At 39.2% G+C, this 19812-nt stretch overlaps 1 protein-coding gene across 1 annotated transcript; it reads right to left on the bottom strand.

Moving 5' to 3' along the window:
• Window positions 1-630: 630 nt before the first annotated feature.
• On the bottom strand, window positions 631-19026 carry LOC121520593 (tetratricopeptide repeat protein 39C-like). The gene is made up of 14 exons (XM_041804118.1): window positions 18620-19026; window positions 15326-15374; window positions 11178-11306; window positions 10980-11094; window positions 10427-10829; window positions 5761-5929; window positions 5563-5656; window positions 5374-5481; window positions 5179-5288; window positions 4967-5090; window positions 4775-4872; window positions 4555-4659; window positions 4414-4452; window positions 631-1392 (listed from the first exon to the last, which is right to left on the bottom strand). The coding sequence occupies exons 1-14, from the start codon at window positions 18763-18765 to the stop codon at window positions 1303-1305; spliced, it is 1779 nt and encodes a 592-aa protein (XP_041660052.1). The 5' UTR covers window positions 18766-19026; the 3' UTR covers window positions 631-1302.
• Between the last annotated feature and the right edge of the window lie 786 nt (window positions 19027-19812).

Genomic DNA, 19812 nt, shown 5'->3' with positions numbered 1-19812 from the left:
AGCAGATTTCAGGCTGCAGGAGCAGTGTACCCGAATCCCTGTTTTACCCATTTCAAGATGGATTTCGAGTACAGACAGCAAAAGCACATTTTGTGGATGAGTCGAAGAGTGAAGACTGTAGCTTCTAGCACTTTTCAAATGAACAAAATCACATAAGTATGATGGAAGCTGATTTACTCAAACCTTATAAATGATATGCCAATGATTTAGCCAACGAGTTGTAAGAGGCCAAACAAATCGATCATACTGAGTACAATTATGAGTTATGGACTTAAACTTGGTAGTAAACCTCAGTGCCCCATCGTTAACAGTGTCTAAGGATTCAAGACATTGAGAAAATTCATGCATGTATAGAACATCACCATTATCTGCATAAAGTAGCAGAAACAAGTTTTTTTATTTGCATCAAAAGGCAAAACTTTTTCCTGAAATAAAAACGGATTTATGTCTGCTTAGGGCTTCTGTACATAGACTTTCAGCTACAGCTTGGCTGGGTGACTGCTCACTGATTATTATTATCACATGTGAGGAGCTACTGTGGATTTGCATAATTGGGTTTGTTTTAACCAGGCTGGTGACCCACCTTAACATGATAACCTTAACCACCTTAACATGACTGCAGAAAAATATAACACCATTTCATTTGACAATATCCATTTATTTATTGTAAAACAAACAGTATAAAGGAAAACCAGTTTACAGTTATAGTGCTGTTCTTCTAGGCCACTTAAAAGTGGTACAACATAATGGCACAGATATTAAAAGAGATATTTACACTGATAAAAACAAATCTGCTTAAAAAGAGTGTGTGCTAAAAAAACAAAAATCATGGTTTGGACAAGTAAAACCTTTGAGAAGCAAACACTAAAATGGTAGGAACATCTGTTTCTTGAAGTCACAGGCTGAGTTTTTCCCTTACTGTTACTTCAGGAGTTAATACTTGATTTGTGCCATTATTCTACTTAGAAAACTCTCTGTGGAATTTATGTTTTTAAAATAAAATGTAAAGATTTTCATCTGAGTGAGCTGGCATCTAGTTTTGAACTGAACCATGTAAACAATAAAACCATTCATTTACAGTGCAGAACAATAAAAGAGAGTAAGACATCTCTTTTAAATAATCTCCCAGAGAACACTTATAGTACGTGTTGCGCACATGTTCACATGATGCATTGGCTCAGAATATAAAAAATTAAATAAATAAAAACAAATAAACAGTGTTATTTCTTTCAGTGCCCAGAATGGTATTGTAGCTTTTTAAACGACATGTTCTTCCATTTCTGTTTGTGGTGAAGATTACTGTCAAGGCTGTGCTGCAGCTCTCATTGAGGCGAGAGCTGAATGAATGCGGACATGGAGCCTGTTCTCAAAGTCATAGCCGGCATAGTCTTCCTGCAAAATCCATGAACAGAGACAAAATAGAAGGGAATAAAATATTTCATTTTGTGTGTGCACTGCCCTCTAACAAGCACTTGCTGCTTTACATGAGACAGAGTAAACATAAAAGGCGCAGAGATCTCTTGCCTCTGAGCTCATGTGCTGAGACACACTAGGTTCGCTCTCACAGCAACAGACAAAGAGAGGGAGACCCAAGCTGCATCAAAGTTGGCTGCCAATCATTCTCTAACAAAGCCGATGCTGCTGCACCAGGCAACCCCAACACAGCTCAGTCTGACAGGCTGCATTACAGCCCTGCAGATGTGCTTATTGCACATGCGTGGACATGAGCTGATGCAGGCTTTTAGAACTGCCATGTTCACAAATGGGTTTTATAAAATAGGAGCAATGTGACACATTTAGAACAGGAATGTGGACTTTCAACATGCGAGGACTGGAAGCTGAGGATGCTAGCATGTGTAACATTAGTCAAACCAAATTGAACTATTTACCATCTGAAAAGTTTAAAATAAACTGTTGATTTTGACTTTTTCTCAGTGTTTTCTTTTTTTCTCATTGCCCTGCTCTATTTCCTGTACCTCCAATGTTGACATGGACAAGGAACAAGAAAAAGAGGGAGGTGACAAGGAACCAGGAGTGTCAATTTACAAAGATTTTCTAGCATTTCTTTCACTTTCCTCAATCAACACTGTTACAAAGTGGAGATAGTTGTGCGTTAATAGTAGGAGGGCATTAAATTATTGGTATGACATTGATGGTGCCAGATATTAACTTATAAAGTGAAATATTGTATTGGCAGATATTACTTTTTTCCAGATATTTACATCTGACCAACAGACCTACATCAGCTAAAGTCTTTTTCTTTATTCATTGTCAGCATGTCATCACAGAGGCAAAACTAAGCAGCCCATTGCTGTTGAAGGCTGGTCAACACAAACCACAACTCTTCCATTTCCACATTCAAAACAAAAACGGCAATGTCATGTGATATCTGATGCTTGCAGGCAATTAGGACACAGCCAAAGAATATCCCTCACTGTTAGAAAGAACATGGATCTCAGTTGTCACTTTGTTGTTGCCCCTTTCTAAAGGTCTTAAATGCAACATTCTTGACACTGATACAGCAAAACTCAAATACACTCTGCTCCAAAAGTATTGGAACTGTGGGCTGAATATGAGACAAGAGATCAACATTTCAGCTTTTATTTCCAGGTATTTACATCTGGATCTGATACACAACTAAGATAGCACTCTTTGTTTAAACACACCCATTTTTTATGTGAGCAAAAGGACTGGAACATGTAACTGACAGGTGTGTTTTGTTGCCCAGGTATGTCCTATTATATTGATTATTCACACAATAAATAGTGCTTAATGGTCTGAAAATTTGGCTCAAGTATACAGTTGAATTGAAGGTGAACTGATTACATTTTGGAGGTCAGAAGTCACACTGACCTTACATCATACTGTAGCTTTTTAGTAGCAATTAGGGCTGCAGTAAAAGATTCTTTTTGTAATCAAGTACTCTATTGATTCTTCTGGCAATTAATCAAGTACTCTAATAAGAAATATTGCAATTTTTTAAATCAGTCACTTTTGCTTTTTCAAGAGAAGTAGTACTAGACAAATGAGAAAAGAAGCTGGGTCCCTTAAATGTACTACTTCTTTATTAAAAATTGTTATTAACAGATTCTCCAAAGAAAATACATTTTACAAAGTACAATTAAGTTCTGATGACAGTTTACATTTCTTAAAGTTACAAGGAAAGGAAGTTAAATAATTACATATTTGGGGTTTAAGGGATACTCTCCCTGGAAATTTTGGGTGCTAATACTTTATTTCTTCTATAATAGTTTATTTTTATTTTCCAATTTGTTACTAAAGTAAAGGGACACTTCATCATTTTAACATCCTCTACTTTATGCATGGATGTAATATTTCACATTATAGCAACAAATAAAGTTCCATCATTCACACAGTTGTCTGATAATATCTGAAAGCTGAACCTTTAGAGTACAGGAAAATGGCCTACTTTTTGTTTGTGAGTTCATCCACCATAAAAATGTGACCTTTTAAGACCATCCACTGACATGGAGAACACATTTTAAGGGTAATGATGTTTCTATGACCTGTTGAGTCCTACTTTAACCTATTTAGTCTCAGTCACTCAATGTGTCAATAGCTTGTTTCTATTTTATTGGTGTCAATTTATTATCAATATAAGTCTTATCAAATTATTTGGGATGCTGAAACTTTCTGAAAAATATGCTGCAATCAAGACGTCAGTCCGTTGAATTTTGAATAATTTATAATTAAATGTATAACGTATGCACACGGAAGAGAGAGAGAGCGCTTGAATCGTGAAGCCTGACTGTCTTCTGCGAAACCGTCAGGTCAATCACAGAAGTTTATGAAATTCCCTGAAGTCTGCAGACACAAACTGAGCACTGTGTTGTACGGCGTGATGTCCAAGCTTACAGTATGGGCATATATAGCTACATTACTGATTTAAGCGAAGCAGATAATTTGCCTCGAGGAATTTTTTTTAATCAAATCAAATCATAATTCAAGGAATTGTTTCAGCCCTAGTAGCAATGCCATCTTTTAAAATGGCTAAGCATTTGTCTTACCAAAAATTTTTCACAGTAAACAAACTAGAAAAGCACTCGGAGAGCGCAGACCTCTGCCTTTAGCCCTATCTCCCAATAGTAAAGAATCCTTTAAAAACGTTCTGGATCCAGACGGGGATCCGGATCACTCCCAAAATCTAATCAGTTCTTCCTTATCCCATTTCTGACATTTCCTGAAAATTTCATCAAAATCTGTCCGTAACTATTTCAGTTATGTTGCTAACAAACAAACTAACTAACAAACCCTGCCATTCACATAACCTCCTTGGCAGAGGTAATAATGACATCCATTGTGGTTGCTGAACTTGCTACCAGGAACAAAGCAAATGAAAGCAGCATGAAATATAAATCTTCAAGTAAAAAGCACTTAGGAAAGCTACTGTACCTTGGCCTGGAGCATTAGCATCCTGCCCTTCCCTGCAGACTAGAAAAGAGAATAAAATAATAAGATGGCATGACTTCTTCTTCATCTCAGATAAGGGAGTCTCTCTTTCCACCACCTGTACACTTGAAGTAAAACACTTGCCTCTGGGGTGTTGAGCAGCACACAGCCCAGTTCATAGCAGGAGTAAGGCTGCACATAAGAGTTGCTCAGACGACCCACCTCGTCCCTTGCCGCAAGATGGAAATACTGCAGTAAAACAGCATAGAAAGTGTCTGTTGTAGCTATTAATAAATCAGTATTATCTCATCAGCTCTGTTACACTTTTAAGCACAAGGGGGTGTTAATAAGATGATTTAAATACCTGAATGGCATCTTTGGTTTTATTGAGACATTTGTGAACAGCACCAAGAAGCAGGTTTTTCAGGCCTGCACATGAAGCATCGTCAATCCCCTGCAGGACTAAAACAAGAGAAAAAAAGTACATTCATGACATCCCCCAATGACTCAACTAAGAAGTTTACACAAAAACATTGATTTAATTAAAATCCAATACCTTGTGCCATTGTCTCCAGCTTGGCAGGGGAGCAGTTGGGCAGAGCTTTCCACAGATAAAGAATCTCAATCACAGACAGGATGCAGAGCTCTTTGGACAGACTGGGGCAGCGAAGCTTCTCAGCCTGATAGAATTAAAAGTTTGGACACAAACTTGAATGTTATTTTGCATCAGAAATTTGCACAACAAAATTCAGCTGGACCCACACTCACCCTTTTCAAGGAGAACATCTCTATCTGATTGTTCTTGCGCTTAAAGAGTCTTTGAACATCTTTAAACACTAAAGCAGCTCCTTCAAGGTCACCTGTGGCTCCTTGGCACACTTGAAAAAAACAAAAAATGATTAAGAGTAAAAAGAAAGTAAAAAGAAATGCATTTAAAGCCTTGCTCATTTGTACTGTTCCCACCTCCTGTTAAGTAGGCATAGTAGCACTGAGACCAGCGAGACTCTGTCTTTAGGCGTTCAAACGCCATGTAGGCTTCTCTGTAGTTAAGTTCAATCATGCTGCACCAGCCTGAAATGTTCAACAGTCAAATATTAAGATTCAGACTTGTGCTGGGTAAGACGTTTTGTGATCTGAAAGAGGGAAAAGTACCTATTTCATAAAGACACACGTGCTGTATCTCTCTTTGGTCAGAGGCCAGGTCTAAGGCATCACGGAAGGATGTCAAGGCACTGCTGATCTGGCACTGTAAAAAAGGGGAACATTGTGGTGTTAGTTACTGTTTTTTGTTTTTTTTTTACCAAGTCAAGCGATCAAGCAGTAATAAGGTCTATCTTTAAATGGATTTACCTCGAGGCGTTGTACTCTGCCTTTGAAAAACATGAAGAGAGAAGAGTTTGGATAGATAGCCTCCCTCCTCTGGAGAATAGATTTGGCTTCTACCAGGCCTGTCTGTGTGTCTGTGCCGTCCAGAGCAAAGAAGGGCTGCACTACTGTGTGGTACCACAGGAGGGCCAAGCTATAATGGAGGCACAAGGACTGGAATGAGTAAAGGTTCTATGTAGTCTGCAGCAAAAAAAAGTCAGCCAGGCAAGAGACTGAACAATTTGAAAAGAAAAACTTGAAATATTATTGTCTAACCCCCAATTGTGTTTTGCTGACTTTAAATTTGTTTTATATGTAGTAATTTTCATGTGGCTCACTACTTGATTTTTCAACATACAGAAAAGCCCTGATGTCTAAAGTTTCTGCTAGAACATGGCTTAATGCAGCAATCTGACATCATGTTTCATTAGTCTGCTCACTCATTGCCAATTTAAGCCCTCAGATTTACAGCTTTTTTATACAAATGCTGTAACATTTTGTTGCATTTTGGGTGTCCAAAAGTTTCCTAAACGGGTTCCAGAGAAAGGACGACACAGCAGTCATTGCTATGTAAACCAGTCATACTGAGTTCCCCATGAAAACAGAGACTTTTCACACATGCACATTGTGGTTACAGTCAAGTGGGAATGGGTGGGTGAACTATAACAACAGTTGCACTCGGCTCTTGTTCCCTGTCAGAAAATGGCCAGACCATTCAGTGTCATTTGAGGAGACAGGGGCATTTGCAACAGGCATAGTTTAGTTGTACTACAAGCCAGTAAACAACGTCGACCAATGAAGACATTAGCATGGGAGTAGTTGTAGTTTTTCAGAACTGAACAACATTGTATTATTAAAAGAGCAAAGAACAGCACTGAAAGCTTTCTTTGGTGGTATAGATGTGTCTGCTCATCTCCTGACCGGCTTTGGCAAGAGTTTAATTTACCAACTGACTCCACTGATAGTGAACAATGATAAACCTGCAGTGTGTAGTTTCCTCCTCTCTGGGCCTTTTTTGAAAGGTTCAGCTCTTCCCAAAGAACGTCTATGGGGTGTTGCCCAGATAGATGTGAAATATAAGCCATGACACATGAAACAGACAATTTGGCAAGTCAGGTTAGTTTAGGGCAGTGGCTCCAAAAGTAGGCTGTGGGCCCCCACACATGACGGGGGCAAGTCAAGGCTAAGCAGCACCAGCTGATGACTTCAGCACTGCAGAAGAGGAGCAGTTCACTGATGTCACCTCAGATTCAACCATGTTACTGCAGTTCAAGTCCAAGACATTTTCTGCATTTGTGATTCGGGTGGATAAGAATCAAATCAAATCATCTTTATTTATATAGCACTTCACACACAACACAGTTGATCCAAAGTGCTTTAGAGAGGACAGCATTAAAATAATGAAAAGAAACAGAAGAAGATTAGTCAAATTCAAAAGCGATAAAAATAACAACTGTTCATAATAGTAATTATTATGACAACAACAATAATAATCACAATTTAAAGAGAAAAGCCAGTGTTCAGTTAGGGACAGTTAAATGCCAGTGAGTAAAACTTAGTTTTCAGATTGCTTTGAAAATCTCCGTATTTGCAGAGAATTGGATGTAAGGTGGATGGGGGGGTTCCAAAGTTTTGGGGCACAGATAGAAAAAGCCCTGCCTCCATAACTTTTTGTCCTGGTCCTCTGGACAGGTGGTAGTTGTTTGTTGGATGACCTCAGTTCCATCATCACCAGCACCATTTAGTGCTTTATAGACAAACAGAAGAATTTTGAATTGATTGTGTAGGTGACACGTAGCCAGTGCAGGGAAGAAAGAATGAGTGTTATGTGGTTTGTCTTTTTTGACCTTGTAAGGATTCTTACTGTTGTGTTTTGGACAAGCTGAAGCCGGGAAAGACAGGAGTGCATGATACCAAAACATAGTGAATTACAGTAATGGAGACGGGATGAAATGAATGCATGGATTAGTTTTTCTAAGTCCGAGGTGAGGAGAACTGGTCTGAGTTTGGAGATAATATGGAGCTGCATGAAACTAACTTTGACTACATGATTGATTTGTTTGTCAAATTTTAAACCTGAATTGCATATGGCACCAAGATTTTTTGCATGTGGTTTTACAGAGAGGGATGTGGACCAAGATGAGATTAGATACTGTCAGTGAGATGCTGTAGACCAAATATGATTATCTCTGTTGTTTTTTTCTTGTTTAGTTGCAGGAAGTTAGTTGCCATCCAGGTTTTTATATCATGGAGACAGTTACTGAGGTCTTTTAATTTGTTGTGGTCATTGGGTTCAAGTGGAAGGTAGATCTGGGTATCACCTGTGTAGAGGTGAAAAGAGATATTATGTTTTTGAATAATCTGACCTAGCGGGAGCAAGTAGATGGAGAAGAGAATTGGGCCAAGTATGGAACCTTGGGGGACACCACAGGATAAGGGGACAGAGGAGGAGGAGTTATTAATTGAGTCGCTAAAGGATCTGTTGAATAGATAAAATGAAAACCAGTTTATAGCAGACCATGAGACCCCTTTCCATTGGTGTAACCTGTTTAAGAGAGTGGAATGATCAACTGTGGCGAAGCTGAAGTTAGATCAAGGAGCAGAAGGACCAGAGTCTCCTGAGTCTGCAGCTAGAATAAGGTCATTTGTTATTTTCAACGCAGTTTCAGTACTATAGAGGGCTTTGAAACTGGACTGGAATTTAACATTCTGGAGCAGGGAGGAGCAGGGCAGACAGGAGGAAAATATGGTAGGTCTAGGTCAAATATGATTGCCTTGTGATCAGAAAGGAGAAAATCTTAAATCACAGGGTAGATGATAGAAACACCTTGTGAGAGGACTAAATCTAAGGTATGGCCTTTTACATGGGTTGGGCCTTTTACATACTGTTGGAGACCAAAGGATTCCAGTTAATTGGTGAAATACCGTGTCATGGCTTCAGGTGGACAGCATATATGGATGTTGAAGTCTCCGGGGATAAGGAGGTTGTCAAATTTGGTGGTACTTTGGGAAAGTAATTCAGAGAATTCTGTGATAAATTCATTATTAGGTTTTGGGTGTCTGTATATGAGAATGCAAAGGACTGGAGGGGAAGAAATTATTAAAAGACAATGATTCAAAAGAGGAAAATGGGCCAAGAGAAAAACTGGTACATTTGAAAGTATTATTATGAATTACACCAACCCCACCACCTCTTGCATGTAGCTGGGGTTAGTGAAGATGGGAGTAGATAAGTAGTACAGTATCCTCTGCTAGGCTCGAGGGCCTTGGCCACACTCTTTTTATCATAACAATGTGAGAAAGGTTTTTCTGCTGTTGCCTCAGTTACAAAAAAAAAAAAAAAAAAATCAAAGCTGGACACTGAAAATGAACAGAGAGCAGTAGTCTCTCATAGGCCTTTCAGACTGACAAGGTTCCGTGCCGGTTCTGGTTCCTGAGCCTAATTTTGCACATTCAAACTGAGAAAAAAATTGGTTCAGAATCGTAGGTTCAATGTTGTGGTCAATTCTTGAAAAAAAAAGGAATTTGTTTGCAAAAATTGTGAATGTCTGTGCGTTAGTCATCTTTTACATGTTTTACATGTTGATATGTAAGGTGAGGGGTAGGAGGGGTGCTGAAAATATTTTCACCTGCCTAAGGAGGGCCCAACAGGAAAAGTGTGGGAACCACTGGTTTAGGGTGACTTGAAGTAGCAAACCCACCTCATTGACACGAATGTTCATCTATTAGTCATTTTTGTAGGTTAAAACCTTACTACTGCATAGATCAGGGGATACCGACTACATTTGTGAAGGGGCCAGCTTTTTCCTTGTTGGATAACAAGTTTAAGAGGATCTGTAGGCATTGTGGCCATCATCAGCCCTTGCCATCCACACAGAACTTTTTTGAATCTGAAAGCAAAAAAGAACATTTTCAATGGATGGTTCCCTGTAAACATGTTCAAAGCCTTGGGAAATGATAATAACTGCTGTTTTGTTTATTGTCTTGGCTGACACCTTTTGGGTCCTTAAATCCTTTATTTCGAGAGGAGAGTGGTGGACAGTCAGAAACAGGGATGAAAGACTGGGGGAGAGACATGCTGGAAAGGAGCTGCAGGCTAGACTTGAATCTGGGGTGCCAGCATACATGGGGCACGACCGAATCGCTAGGCCATCTGCACATCCCCCATCACCCTGCTCTCTAACAATCAAACCTGTCACTTTACAAATCTTTCCTTTGTTTTTCCTATGCTAGGTAATCTAAAAAAATGTGGGTTTTCCTATCAAACAAGGCTGTATTTAACATTCAAAGATGAGAAAATTCAAACCAGCCAAGGCATAATAACACTTTTTTTTAGACTTTATTTGCTGAATTCCTCCAGTACATTTAACAAACAACAAAAATAGCAAAAATTTTTCTTCCACACAGGATAAATGTTTGATGCTATGAATAAATATATGTATCTCTTTGATCCCTCTAATCACAGAGGGGTACTTGGTATCAGGGGATTTGATGATGGTACCTGAACATCTTAGATTCACTGATGCAACTGACACCAGAAAGTAAAAGACTTTCTTTATCTATGCTTTCTTACTTCATCATCCTAATTGATGATCATGCCTGAGGTAAATCCTGAACACAGATACCCAATCGCACTCACTCACATACTCACGTAGCTAAGGGGGCCTTCATGTCCTTACTTTCACTGGCGTACATGAGTGCTGAGAGACCTTGGAGTCGGTCGCCAGGGAAGCCCAGCAGATTGACGATCTTCAGCAGATGAGGTGGTACCATCGAGATGCAGAGGTGGAAGAGGCCATAACCAAAGCTGACAGAACCTTTGAGGCGGTCCAGAGCCTCGAGGCTGATGCCGTCTAGCCTGTGGGCAGGGCTTGGCCCGGGTGAGGAGGAGCGGCTGTGAGAGGACTGATCAGAGACGGAGAGAGACATAGGAGGTGCTGCTGGCTGTTCAGAAGCTCTTCTTCTGCTGCCCTCCTGCAGCTGTGTGATGTCGCTGTAACATTTATTGTACATCTTCCAGGCTTTACGAAGGATCCAGCCTCCTTTGATGTAAGCTGTAAAAGGCAGATGTTAGTCATGCTGTTACAGGGATTCAAAAACCACATAAAAAGGCCTCCTGCATCATTAAAGCTCTCTATTTTTGTTTCACACTAATAAATGTGCAGTGTGCCTCAGTAAGCAACAAGTACTACAGATTCTCTTACATGACAGCTCTTGTTTGATGAAGGACAGCACTGCCAAGTAAACCTGGCAGTCTGCAATGATGATCTGCCTCTGGAGTCGGTCCACTGCTGCCATCCCCGACCTCTGAGAGTCCACCTGCCCAACGAAACACCTCACTCTTTATAACACATGTCACAAACCCAAATGTTGGTGATCTAAATGTTGAAAAAGTTACTCACACTCCTCTTGATCTTGTTTTTAATGGTTTCAATGACACCAGTGTTTTCACTCTCACACAGTCTCTCTGTAGCTTTGAGATCCTCAAAGGCCATCTGCATTTTCTCCTCTTCAAACGTCATCATGGCATTCTGGAAAAAGAGGGGGGAGAACTGGATGATTAATCCTTTCATAATAAGTCCTGATAAAATGAATTATTCCCCAAGGTGAAGGATCTCCCTGTTATCTCACCAGCAATAACATATTTGTAGAGTCTTTCAGAGTTTCTCTGTGTTTTCACTTCTTAAGTGTCTGGTCATCTTGGCTTATTCAAACCTGTTACAGCATGAAGTATGGTTTTTGATCCAGCACTGTACTTTCACTGTGTTGCGATTGTAGACCTTGCAGAGGCCTATGAATGTGATGTAGATGTGTTTTCTTTTTTTCTTTAACTTTTATTTTTATATATTTATTTTTTTAAATCTTCAAAGAAGTACCTCTCAACTTTGGTAAAGAATTGAAAGAGTAAACAATTGGGTGCAAGCTCTGCTCCTTTATTCATTTGAGACTTCTTTAGCTTTGTTTTTCCCTTTAGGTCGATCTCATGATCTCAGCTGAGATTTCGTATATATAAAACAACAAGGAAACAGCGTGATAATGTTAAAAAAAAACATCAGGATGATGCATAAATTTACCTCAGAGCCCTTATGAGGAGTTTTTAGCTTGCTGTAAAACAAACTGCTGCCAGTTAGGTGTTAGAAGAAGTGAGCTACAGCATACTGCCAAAACATTTCTTGTTTACTTTCCACAAAAAGATTTACGAGTGATGCCTTTGATTTTTTTTTCTGAGTTATTGTTGCATCCATACAGAGGGTATGCACTAACGACACTTTCAACATGCAACATCCCTGATCAGTCAGGCTGAGTGGCAAAACATTCTGAAACATGACTGTTAGCTCAATGGGGAATGAATGAAAACAGAGGAAAACAGACTAAGTGCTTAAATTAAACTTGGACTTGACAGAGATCCATACTGTGTGCTAAAGACACAATGGACCATGTCTAATTAATGATCATAATTTTCCTTCAAGGTAAAAGAACAGAGGGGAGAATGGAGTGAGGTTCAGATTACATTCATCACTAACTGGGGGCTTGTTGGCTCTATGTGGATACTGTATAGTGGCTATTGTAAAGGCACGGCTTCATCTTGGGTCTTTATCAATATAACGTTACAGCACAAAACATTTCTAATAAACAAAATTATTAATGTCTGATACTGAATCAGACTAAACTTTTCCTGTTTTAGGTCATTTTGGGTTACCAAAATTATGTTCTATTTGTTAAATGCCAGAATAATGAGACAGAATTTTTTATTATTTTCTTCAAAGTCAGAAGTTTACATTTATTATTATTACTACGCTTTTAAACAATTTGGGAGAGCCCAGAAGATGACGTCATGGCTTTGGAAGCTTCTGATAGGTTAACTGACAGCATCTGAGTTTATTGGAGACACAGCTGTGCATGTATTTTAAGGCACACCTCAAACACACTGCTTCCTTGTGTGACATCATGGGAAAATTCAGACAAATCAGCCAAGATAGGGCTGGGCGATATATCGAGTATACTCAATGTATCCCAAATTTTGCCACCCGCGATGTACAAAATGACTATATCGCGAATATCCAAGTATAAATTAAATGGCAGTTTTGAGCCGTCAGCGTGCATTTCTCGCTGGAGTTTAGCTTCTCCCATTGTCCCTGAACGCATCTCTCACAGCAGAGAGCTCTCACTCTTTCATCCGCCCATCCAGGGAACTCCTCTGCACATGTGCATCAGCAGCAAGACGCAAGGGAGAGGAAGGTAAACAGAGCAGCGTCGCTAGTTAGCAGGTAGTTAGCTGACTTTAGAGACAGAAACAGCACTAGATCTGCAGCGTTGAGCAGTCGTTCATTAAAATACGCCACAAGATGACTCTGAGATAGCGGCGGCAGTAACACAACACGTTGCTAAAGACATAAGTCCAGTGTTGTTGAGAAGACACTTAACCCACAATAGGAGATTTGCCTGGGCACGAGCATTTTGCCGCAAACACCCTGCCAGAGTCGTACATGTCAGAGAGGAGACGGCCCAGCAACGGACAAACATGATCCACTTCTCCACAACAACGGAGCCTTATCTCAACCTTACAGTTCAAAACACCGACAACGAGGAGTTAAAATGTTCCTGCCTCCAGACAAGTTTTTTCCCCAATGATCACACAGGAGAGCTTCTTTAATAAGGTCTAAAGACGCTCTGATGTTATGAACTTGTCAGAAACTGGTCCAGTGTTCATCAGCACAGATAATGGACTAATATAATCACAACTGAGAGCCCAAACGGTGGACTAGACTGCAGGATTTTGGCCATTTACTGCATGCAGGATTGGTGAGTTTTGTGTAGGTTTGTTTCACCCTTAATGAGGAAAATAATCATTTTATAAACAGCAACAGTAAACATAAGCAGAACAAGCTCTGATCTTTGAGATAGGGAGAAGCTACTTGGTAAGAGGAATCTGCTTTGTGTAGTTTCAGTTGGAAGTAGGTTGTTGGCAGTTTTGCTTAGGCTGAACATGTTAGTTTCACTCTCTCCGCAACAATAGGTGAGGCAGTTGATGTGTGTCGCTCCCTCTATTTTTGATTTATTAGTAAAAGATTGAATGAAGTCCTTTTCAAAATAAAACTGCTAAATTTGACTTTATATTGATTTTTACTTTCTGCGAACAATTTTATTAAAAATCCAATAGAACAGTATTTTTATCACAAAACTAGTGTCATTTGGGGCTGAATTTAACATTATACAGCTGCTGAGAGACCATTTCAAAATATTCCAATTAATATTGTGTATCAGGATATAGCAAAAATATATCAGGATATCAATTTTAGGCCATATTGCCCAGTCCTAAGCCAAGATATCAGGAAGAGCATTGTGGACCTCCACAAGTCTTGCTCATTCATGGGCACAATTTCCAGATGCCTCAAGGTGCCAGGATTATCTGTTCAAACTATGCAGGTATAAACACTGCTCAGAAACACCGCTCAGGAAGGAGACGGGTTCTGTGTACCTCAGGTCAACTTGCTTTGGTGCAAAATATGAGTACCAAACCTTGAACAAAAGCAAAAGACCTTGTGAAGATGCTGGCTGAAGCTGGTAAGAGAGTGTCATTATCCACAGTGAAACAAGTCCTGTACCAACATGGGCTGAAAGGCAACTCTGTGAGGAAGAAGCCTTTACGCCAAATACATGGGAAAGACAGATAACGGTTTGCAGTGGCACACAAGGACAACTGCCTTGATTTCTAGAGACATGTTCAGTGGTCTGATGAAACTAAAATTGAACTGTTTGGCCATGATGGCCATCGTTATATTTGGAGGAAAAGGGTAACAGCTTGCAAGCCTGAGAACACTTTCCCAACTGTGAAGTACAGAGCTGGAAGCATCATGTTGTGGGGGTGTTTTGCTGCATACTGTCAAATTAGTTACAAAGTGGCTTAAGGACAACAAAGTCAATGTTTTGGAGTGGCAATCACAAAGCCCTGATCTCAATTTTGTTGCCAGAGCTGAAGAGGAGGAGGCAAGCACCTGACACAGTTACACCAGTTGTGTCAGGAGGAATGGGCCAAAATTCAAGAAAACTCTTTTGAGAAGCTTGTGAAAGGATACACAAAACGTCATACACTTTCTTCTGACTTTGGAGAACGTAATACAAAATTCTCAAAAAAATTTCCCTGTCTCATTATTCTGGTATTTAGCAAGTAGAAATAATTTTGGTAATCCTAACTGACCTGAAACAGGAAAAGTTTTGCCTGATTTAATGTCAGTGAGAAAAAATGGTTATGTGCCTTTTTATACAGTGTATGTAATCTTCTGGTTTCAACTGTATATATATATATATATATATATATATATATATATATATATATATATATATATATATATATATAAACATTCAACAACATTCAGCACAGAAAATAAAAAAGCCAGTGGCACCTCCATGAGGAGTTTTGCCAGGCATGTGTTCAGGCATTTGTTCCTCAGTCTTCATGAGGAACTGAAGCATATTTAAAAGTGGAGCACTTAACCACAGAACTAAAAAAGACAGTAGCCTAGATGGCAAGTATTGCCTTTTGACTCACCAGAAAACTCACAAAACTGGCCCCGAAACTCATCAAAGGACTATGATTCCTGAAACAGGAGACAGAGAGCAGGTTATGTGGCAGTTAGAGGCGTGCTCTGTAAACAGGTGATCTACAAGACATACGAGGAGCTCCTTGATAGAATCAACACCACCTGTTTAATACCATAAAAGTGGACTGATTGGCTGTCAGGACAAGATGGGGCACAAGATGACAGTCATGCACAAGCAATAAAGTTACTGGAATAAATGTCTAAAGCCCCATACAACTTAAAATGCAAACTACATAAAGTCAGAGGAACCTTAGCAGGACACTTGGAAATCAAATGCAGTCACCAGCTCTTTGTTAGTTGCTGTGTATGTGTCTTTCACTTCCCTCCATTATATTTATTGCTGATACAATCAAAGCAGGATGACACCCAGTGCTGAGTGCAATTAGTAAAAGAGGATGACATTTAAACCCACACTGGGGTGTCTGGACACATAGGGGTTTGCCCTTCTGTGGTAGCTACATTTGAGTTGAAAGTAAAACCATCTCTAAGATAATCAGCCTTATTAGCAGAGAGAAATCCTGTCAGTTACATGTGGTTTCAGGTTAAAAACATTTATTTATGAACAATCACAGGTTACTTTTTTTGGTTATTTTTATACTAAACAAAAAGAACACACAATAGGAAAGGGAATATTGAAAAAATACATCAAATTAATTAACTTGTACCACATCCAATCAGGTTGGAGATGAAGGAAAATTTGCAGATTTAAATTCTAAAATCACATTGAAAAACATATCCAGACTTTTTTGGAGAGATGAAACAAGGCAGGCACAACAGTCTAACATGCGTAACTGGTTGTGATTGTGAAGAAACCTGCTGGCAAAGATGACACATTTAGTCTCTGACATTCACCGGCATGACAGGAATGCTTACCTGATTAGCAGCTCCTTAAAGGAACATTAACATATTCACATCACACACATGACTGTAGTTTCAATCCGTGACCCAAACAGAAATAAATTATACTTTGTTTAAATACATATTGTAACTGATTTTATCCGAAGCTGAATAGCAAGTATGGTTGGCTAAGAAGCCTGATAATCTTGAGATAGGAAACATAGCTTTTTTTTTGGCACAGTTTTACAAAGAGACTTAAGGTTAATCTATCCAATGAGTGTAAGGATGCACCAGTTAGGGATACATGCAATTAGTCTGCTAAACTCTTAAATTCAGATCTCTTGATAGTCAGCATGGTTATACTAATTCTTCATAATTTATCAGTTCAAGCCCACAATCTTGGCAAAAGACTTAATCTAAACTGTAACAAAGCCACCCGCAGCCACTGTAGCTGTTCATAATGGCTACTGCCTTGCTGCCATAATACTCTATACTAGTAAACAAGAGTGAACTGAAAACATTGAAAGCATTCCATAGGAACAGTGCACTATTTTGATCTAGAAAATGTTATCCAAGGCTGTGTCAGGTTATACTCACATATAACTAGGGATGGGTATTGTCTGGGTTATTTCTGCTACTGGTGCTTAATCAATACAGTACTCTTTATACAGTGCTGGTGCTTGGATGGTGCATGAATTGACCCTTTTGGGAGGAAAATTTGGCGTTAAAAGTCAGTGGGAGTATGCAGGGTACTGTAAATAATTCACAGAAATATCTTTATAAGATGCCAGTCAAATAGGAGATAAGAAAATGAAATCAGTGTAACTTAACACATAGATCACACAAATTCCACCTATTTTCTGGCCTTTAATTTGTCAAAATAAAGAATTAATATCTGTGTAGTAATACAGTGGGGTAGGTATCAGATGTTTTGGTATCGGTACCTACAAGACTGATGTCGATACAGGATTTCGATACTTATCCCTACATATAACCGATGCACTGTGTGACAATATTCAGCACAGGAATGGGAACATTTACCTGCTCAGAGGATTGAAGGCAGTCAGTGCTAGCTCTGCTAACATTAGCCACATTCTGTAAACAAACTTCTCACCATTATGTTAAGTTTATTGTTACAGCAGGGTATATACAAAAAAATATGACATTAAATTGAATACTTTTTAAGACCTTATTCAAGACCATCTTGATATATTTTAAGACCAAGTTTCATTGGTTAGCCAGTAAATAAAAATGTGACAACATAGAAAAAACAATGCAGATAGTTTTTGCTATTGTGGAGCCAGAAGGGCTGGCATGAATATCCATGCTAGTATTGCACTAAGCAAAAGCTTCATTGCAAAGCTGCTTGTTATGTGCAAAATCTTGTAAAATTAGCTTTAGCCTGCAGTCTGATGTCAGATCTGGTGGAGATCCATCAGAGTCTCACTTGTGATTAAAAGTAAATGTAAAAACAAAAACCCACAAACTATTTTGGCAAAAAATAAAAAAAAATTAAAACAGCTACAAAATTAAAGACCCAATGGCCTTGCATCAAAGACTTATTGATACGTTTTCAAAGCCTTCATTTTTTTGCTAAATTTATTTATCAACTTTTAATACTTTTTTTAGACTCCACATATACCCTATACAGGGTAATTATGTGTACAGAATGGGCTTTCTCTACTTTAGACTAGTTAGCTTAACGTAGGCTAATTGTTATTTGTAGAATTAGATGTTGAATTATTTAACTGGGAACATCCCTAATAACATCAATTTAACACTGGCATCAAACAATACCATGTTTAAAAAAAAAAAAAAAAAAAACATTGGCAGACATATCTGATTAGATACAACATATCTGTTGTATCTAATCAATGTAATGATGTTATCTAGTAAACGTAACTAGTGAATCAGAAAGAAATTTTTACTTGGATTTTTACTGTTCATAAACCCCCCAAAACAATTAGTTAATCGATTAATCCTGCCATAAATGACAAATGTATCACTTATGATATAACCGCATCCCTGCCATGGTCCCAACACTTGGATCATCCTGTAACCACACATTGAAGTTCTTTGTAATGTTAACAAAGTCCTTGTTGTTTTATAGCATCACAAGTCCACTGTAGTTGTGGTTATTGGCACGTTGTAATAAAAAAAAAATCCCTCTTGCTTGTGACCGGATCATATGCTGCTACACTGGAGCGTGATAGGAGGATGTTGGGAGTTTTGTTTTCCTAATGAATCATAGACAGTGGCATGTTTCTACCTGGCTCGTGCAGGTTAACGGTGGTAATTATAGGTACACCTGCCTTAACATTTAACGCTCCCCACTGATCACTGCCATGTTAACGGAAAGGACAGAGAAAGACGGCTCATCGTCTCTGACAGACACACTCACAGACCTGTATGCCCTGAAGAGCTCATCACTCTCCTTGAATCCGTTGTTGAGGAGCATATTGATCCCTTTCAGTGCCAGCTCTGCGTCGTTGATACGGTCCGTCTTCTCCTCCTCCACGCTCCCCGGTGCTGCTTCCGTCGGGTCCGCCATTGAGACACCCGACACCGGCGGAGACTGAAAGCGGTCGGAGGAGAGGAAAGGAGGGAGGGGAAGTGCGGTAGGTTTCTAGAGTTTACTTCAAAGCAAAACAGTCGCAGTCAATGGCGCAGTTCTGAGAAGACGGAGCAGCATTCATCTTCAACGGCCCGGAGCTTAATAAACTAGTGGGTTAAACTAAGTAACGGCTAACAACTTGAGCGGACGTGCAAGCCGTCGGTCCAGTGGTCTGCGTGCTGCTGTTCCGTATTCTGCCGCCTGACCGCAGACAGGAAATGTGATGCATTAAATGACAATCGGAATTGCTGCTTTTCAATGTTTAGTATCCAGCAAATAAACACTTAATGAGACGACCGTAAATAACTATATGACAGAGCTGTACTCTACAAGCAGAAAATACTTTTTTCCGTGTGTCTGCGCTGTTTTTTTCTCCTACTGTGTACCTTCATAAACGTCTCTCTTGTGTAAGGAAACTTCGCTAACACACCTTCCGTCTCACTACAATTTCTTGCCGGCCAAACGTGAATCGCCACCATGGGTCACCAAGGTTGATGTGTGACCCTTCATATTGATAATAAAAAGGATTAAAGACCAAATGCTCAAACAAATCTATTAACAACACTTTTAGACTGGCGCAGCACCTGTTAGTACTATTTTCCCCTTAGACTTCCATGAAGGCATCATAGAGTGGGCGTGATGTTCTGCCGAGGAGCCTTGAAGAGTGGATATAAGAGGTCACTGCAGGTGATTATTGAAAACAGAGAGAGCTTTATGAATTACATGAATCGCATTATTGCAATATCTTTAAACAGTATCATTTTAAAAAAATCTTCGCTATAATTGATTTTTTTTCTATGATTGAATTGTAGTTGCATTCATGCGGTGTCAAAGATTCTTCACATACAGTAGCCTTTAATTTTGGCAAATGTATTATTACTATCTTTGTTTTATCTAGCCTACGTTATAAAGTCCTGATTTTCATTTTGAAATAAAGTTAAATTCAAGATGTTCATAATGAATACCAAAAGCATTGCTAAAACA

Source organism: Cheilinus undulatus, linkage group 13 (assembly GCF_018320785.1).
Source record: "Cheilinus undulatus linkage group 13, ASM1832078v1, whole genome shotgun sequence".
NCBI classification, from domain to species: Eukaryota; Metazoa; Chordata; class Actinopteri; order Labriformes; family Labridae; genus Cheilinus; species Cheilinus undulatus.
Note: the sequence above shows the minus strand (reverse complement) of the source record. Positions and strands in the feature narration are given on the sequence as shown.

Bases quoted from the DNA above. Each gene is read 5' to 3' on its own strand.
- LOC121520593 (XM_041804118.1), bottom strand. From the start codon at position 18,765: ATGGCGGACCCGACGGAAGCAGCACCGGGGAGCGTGGAGGAGGAGAAG. The intron at 5,289-5,373 runs GTGGGAACAGTA...GTTTTTTTCAAG, and splicing joins CTATGCCTACTTAACAGGAG to TGTGCCAAGGAGCCACAGGT. The intron at 5,091-5,178 runs GTGAGTGTGGGT...TAATTCTATCAG, and splicing joins AGATGTTCTCCTTGAAAAGG to GCTGAGAAGCTTCGCTGCCC.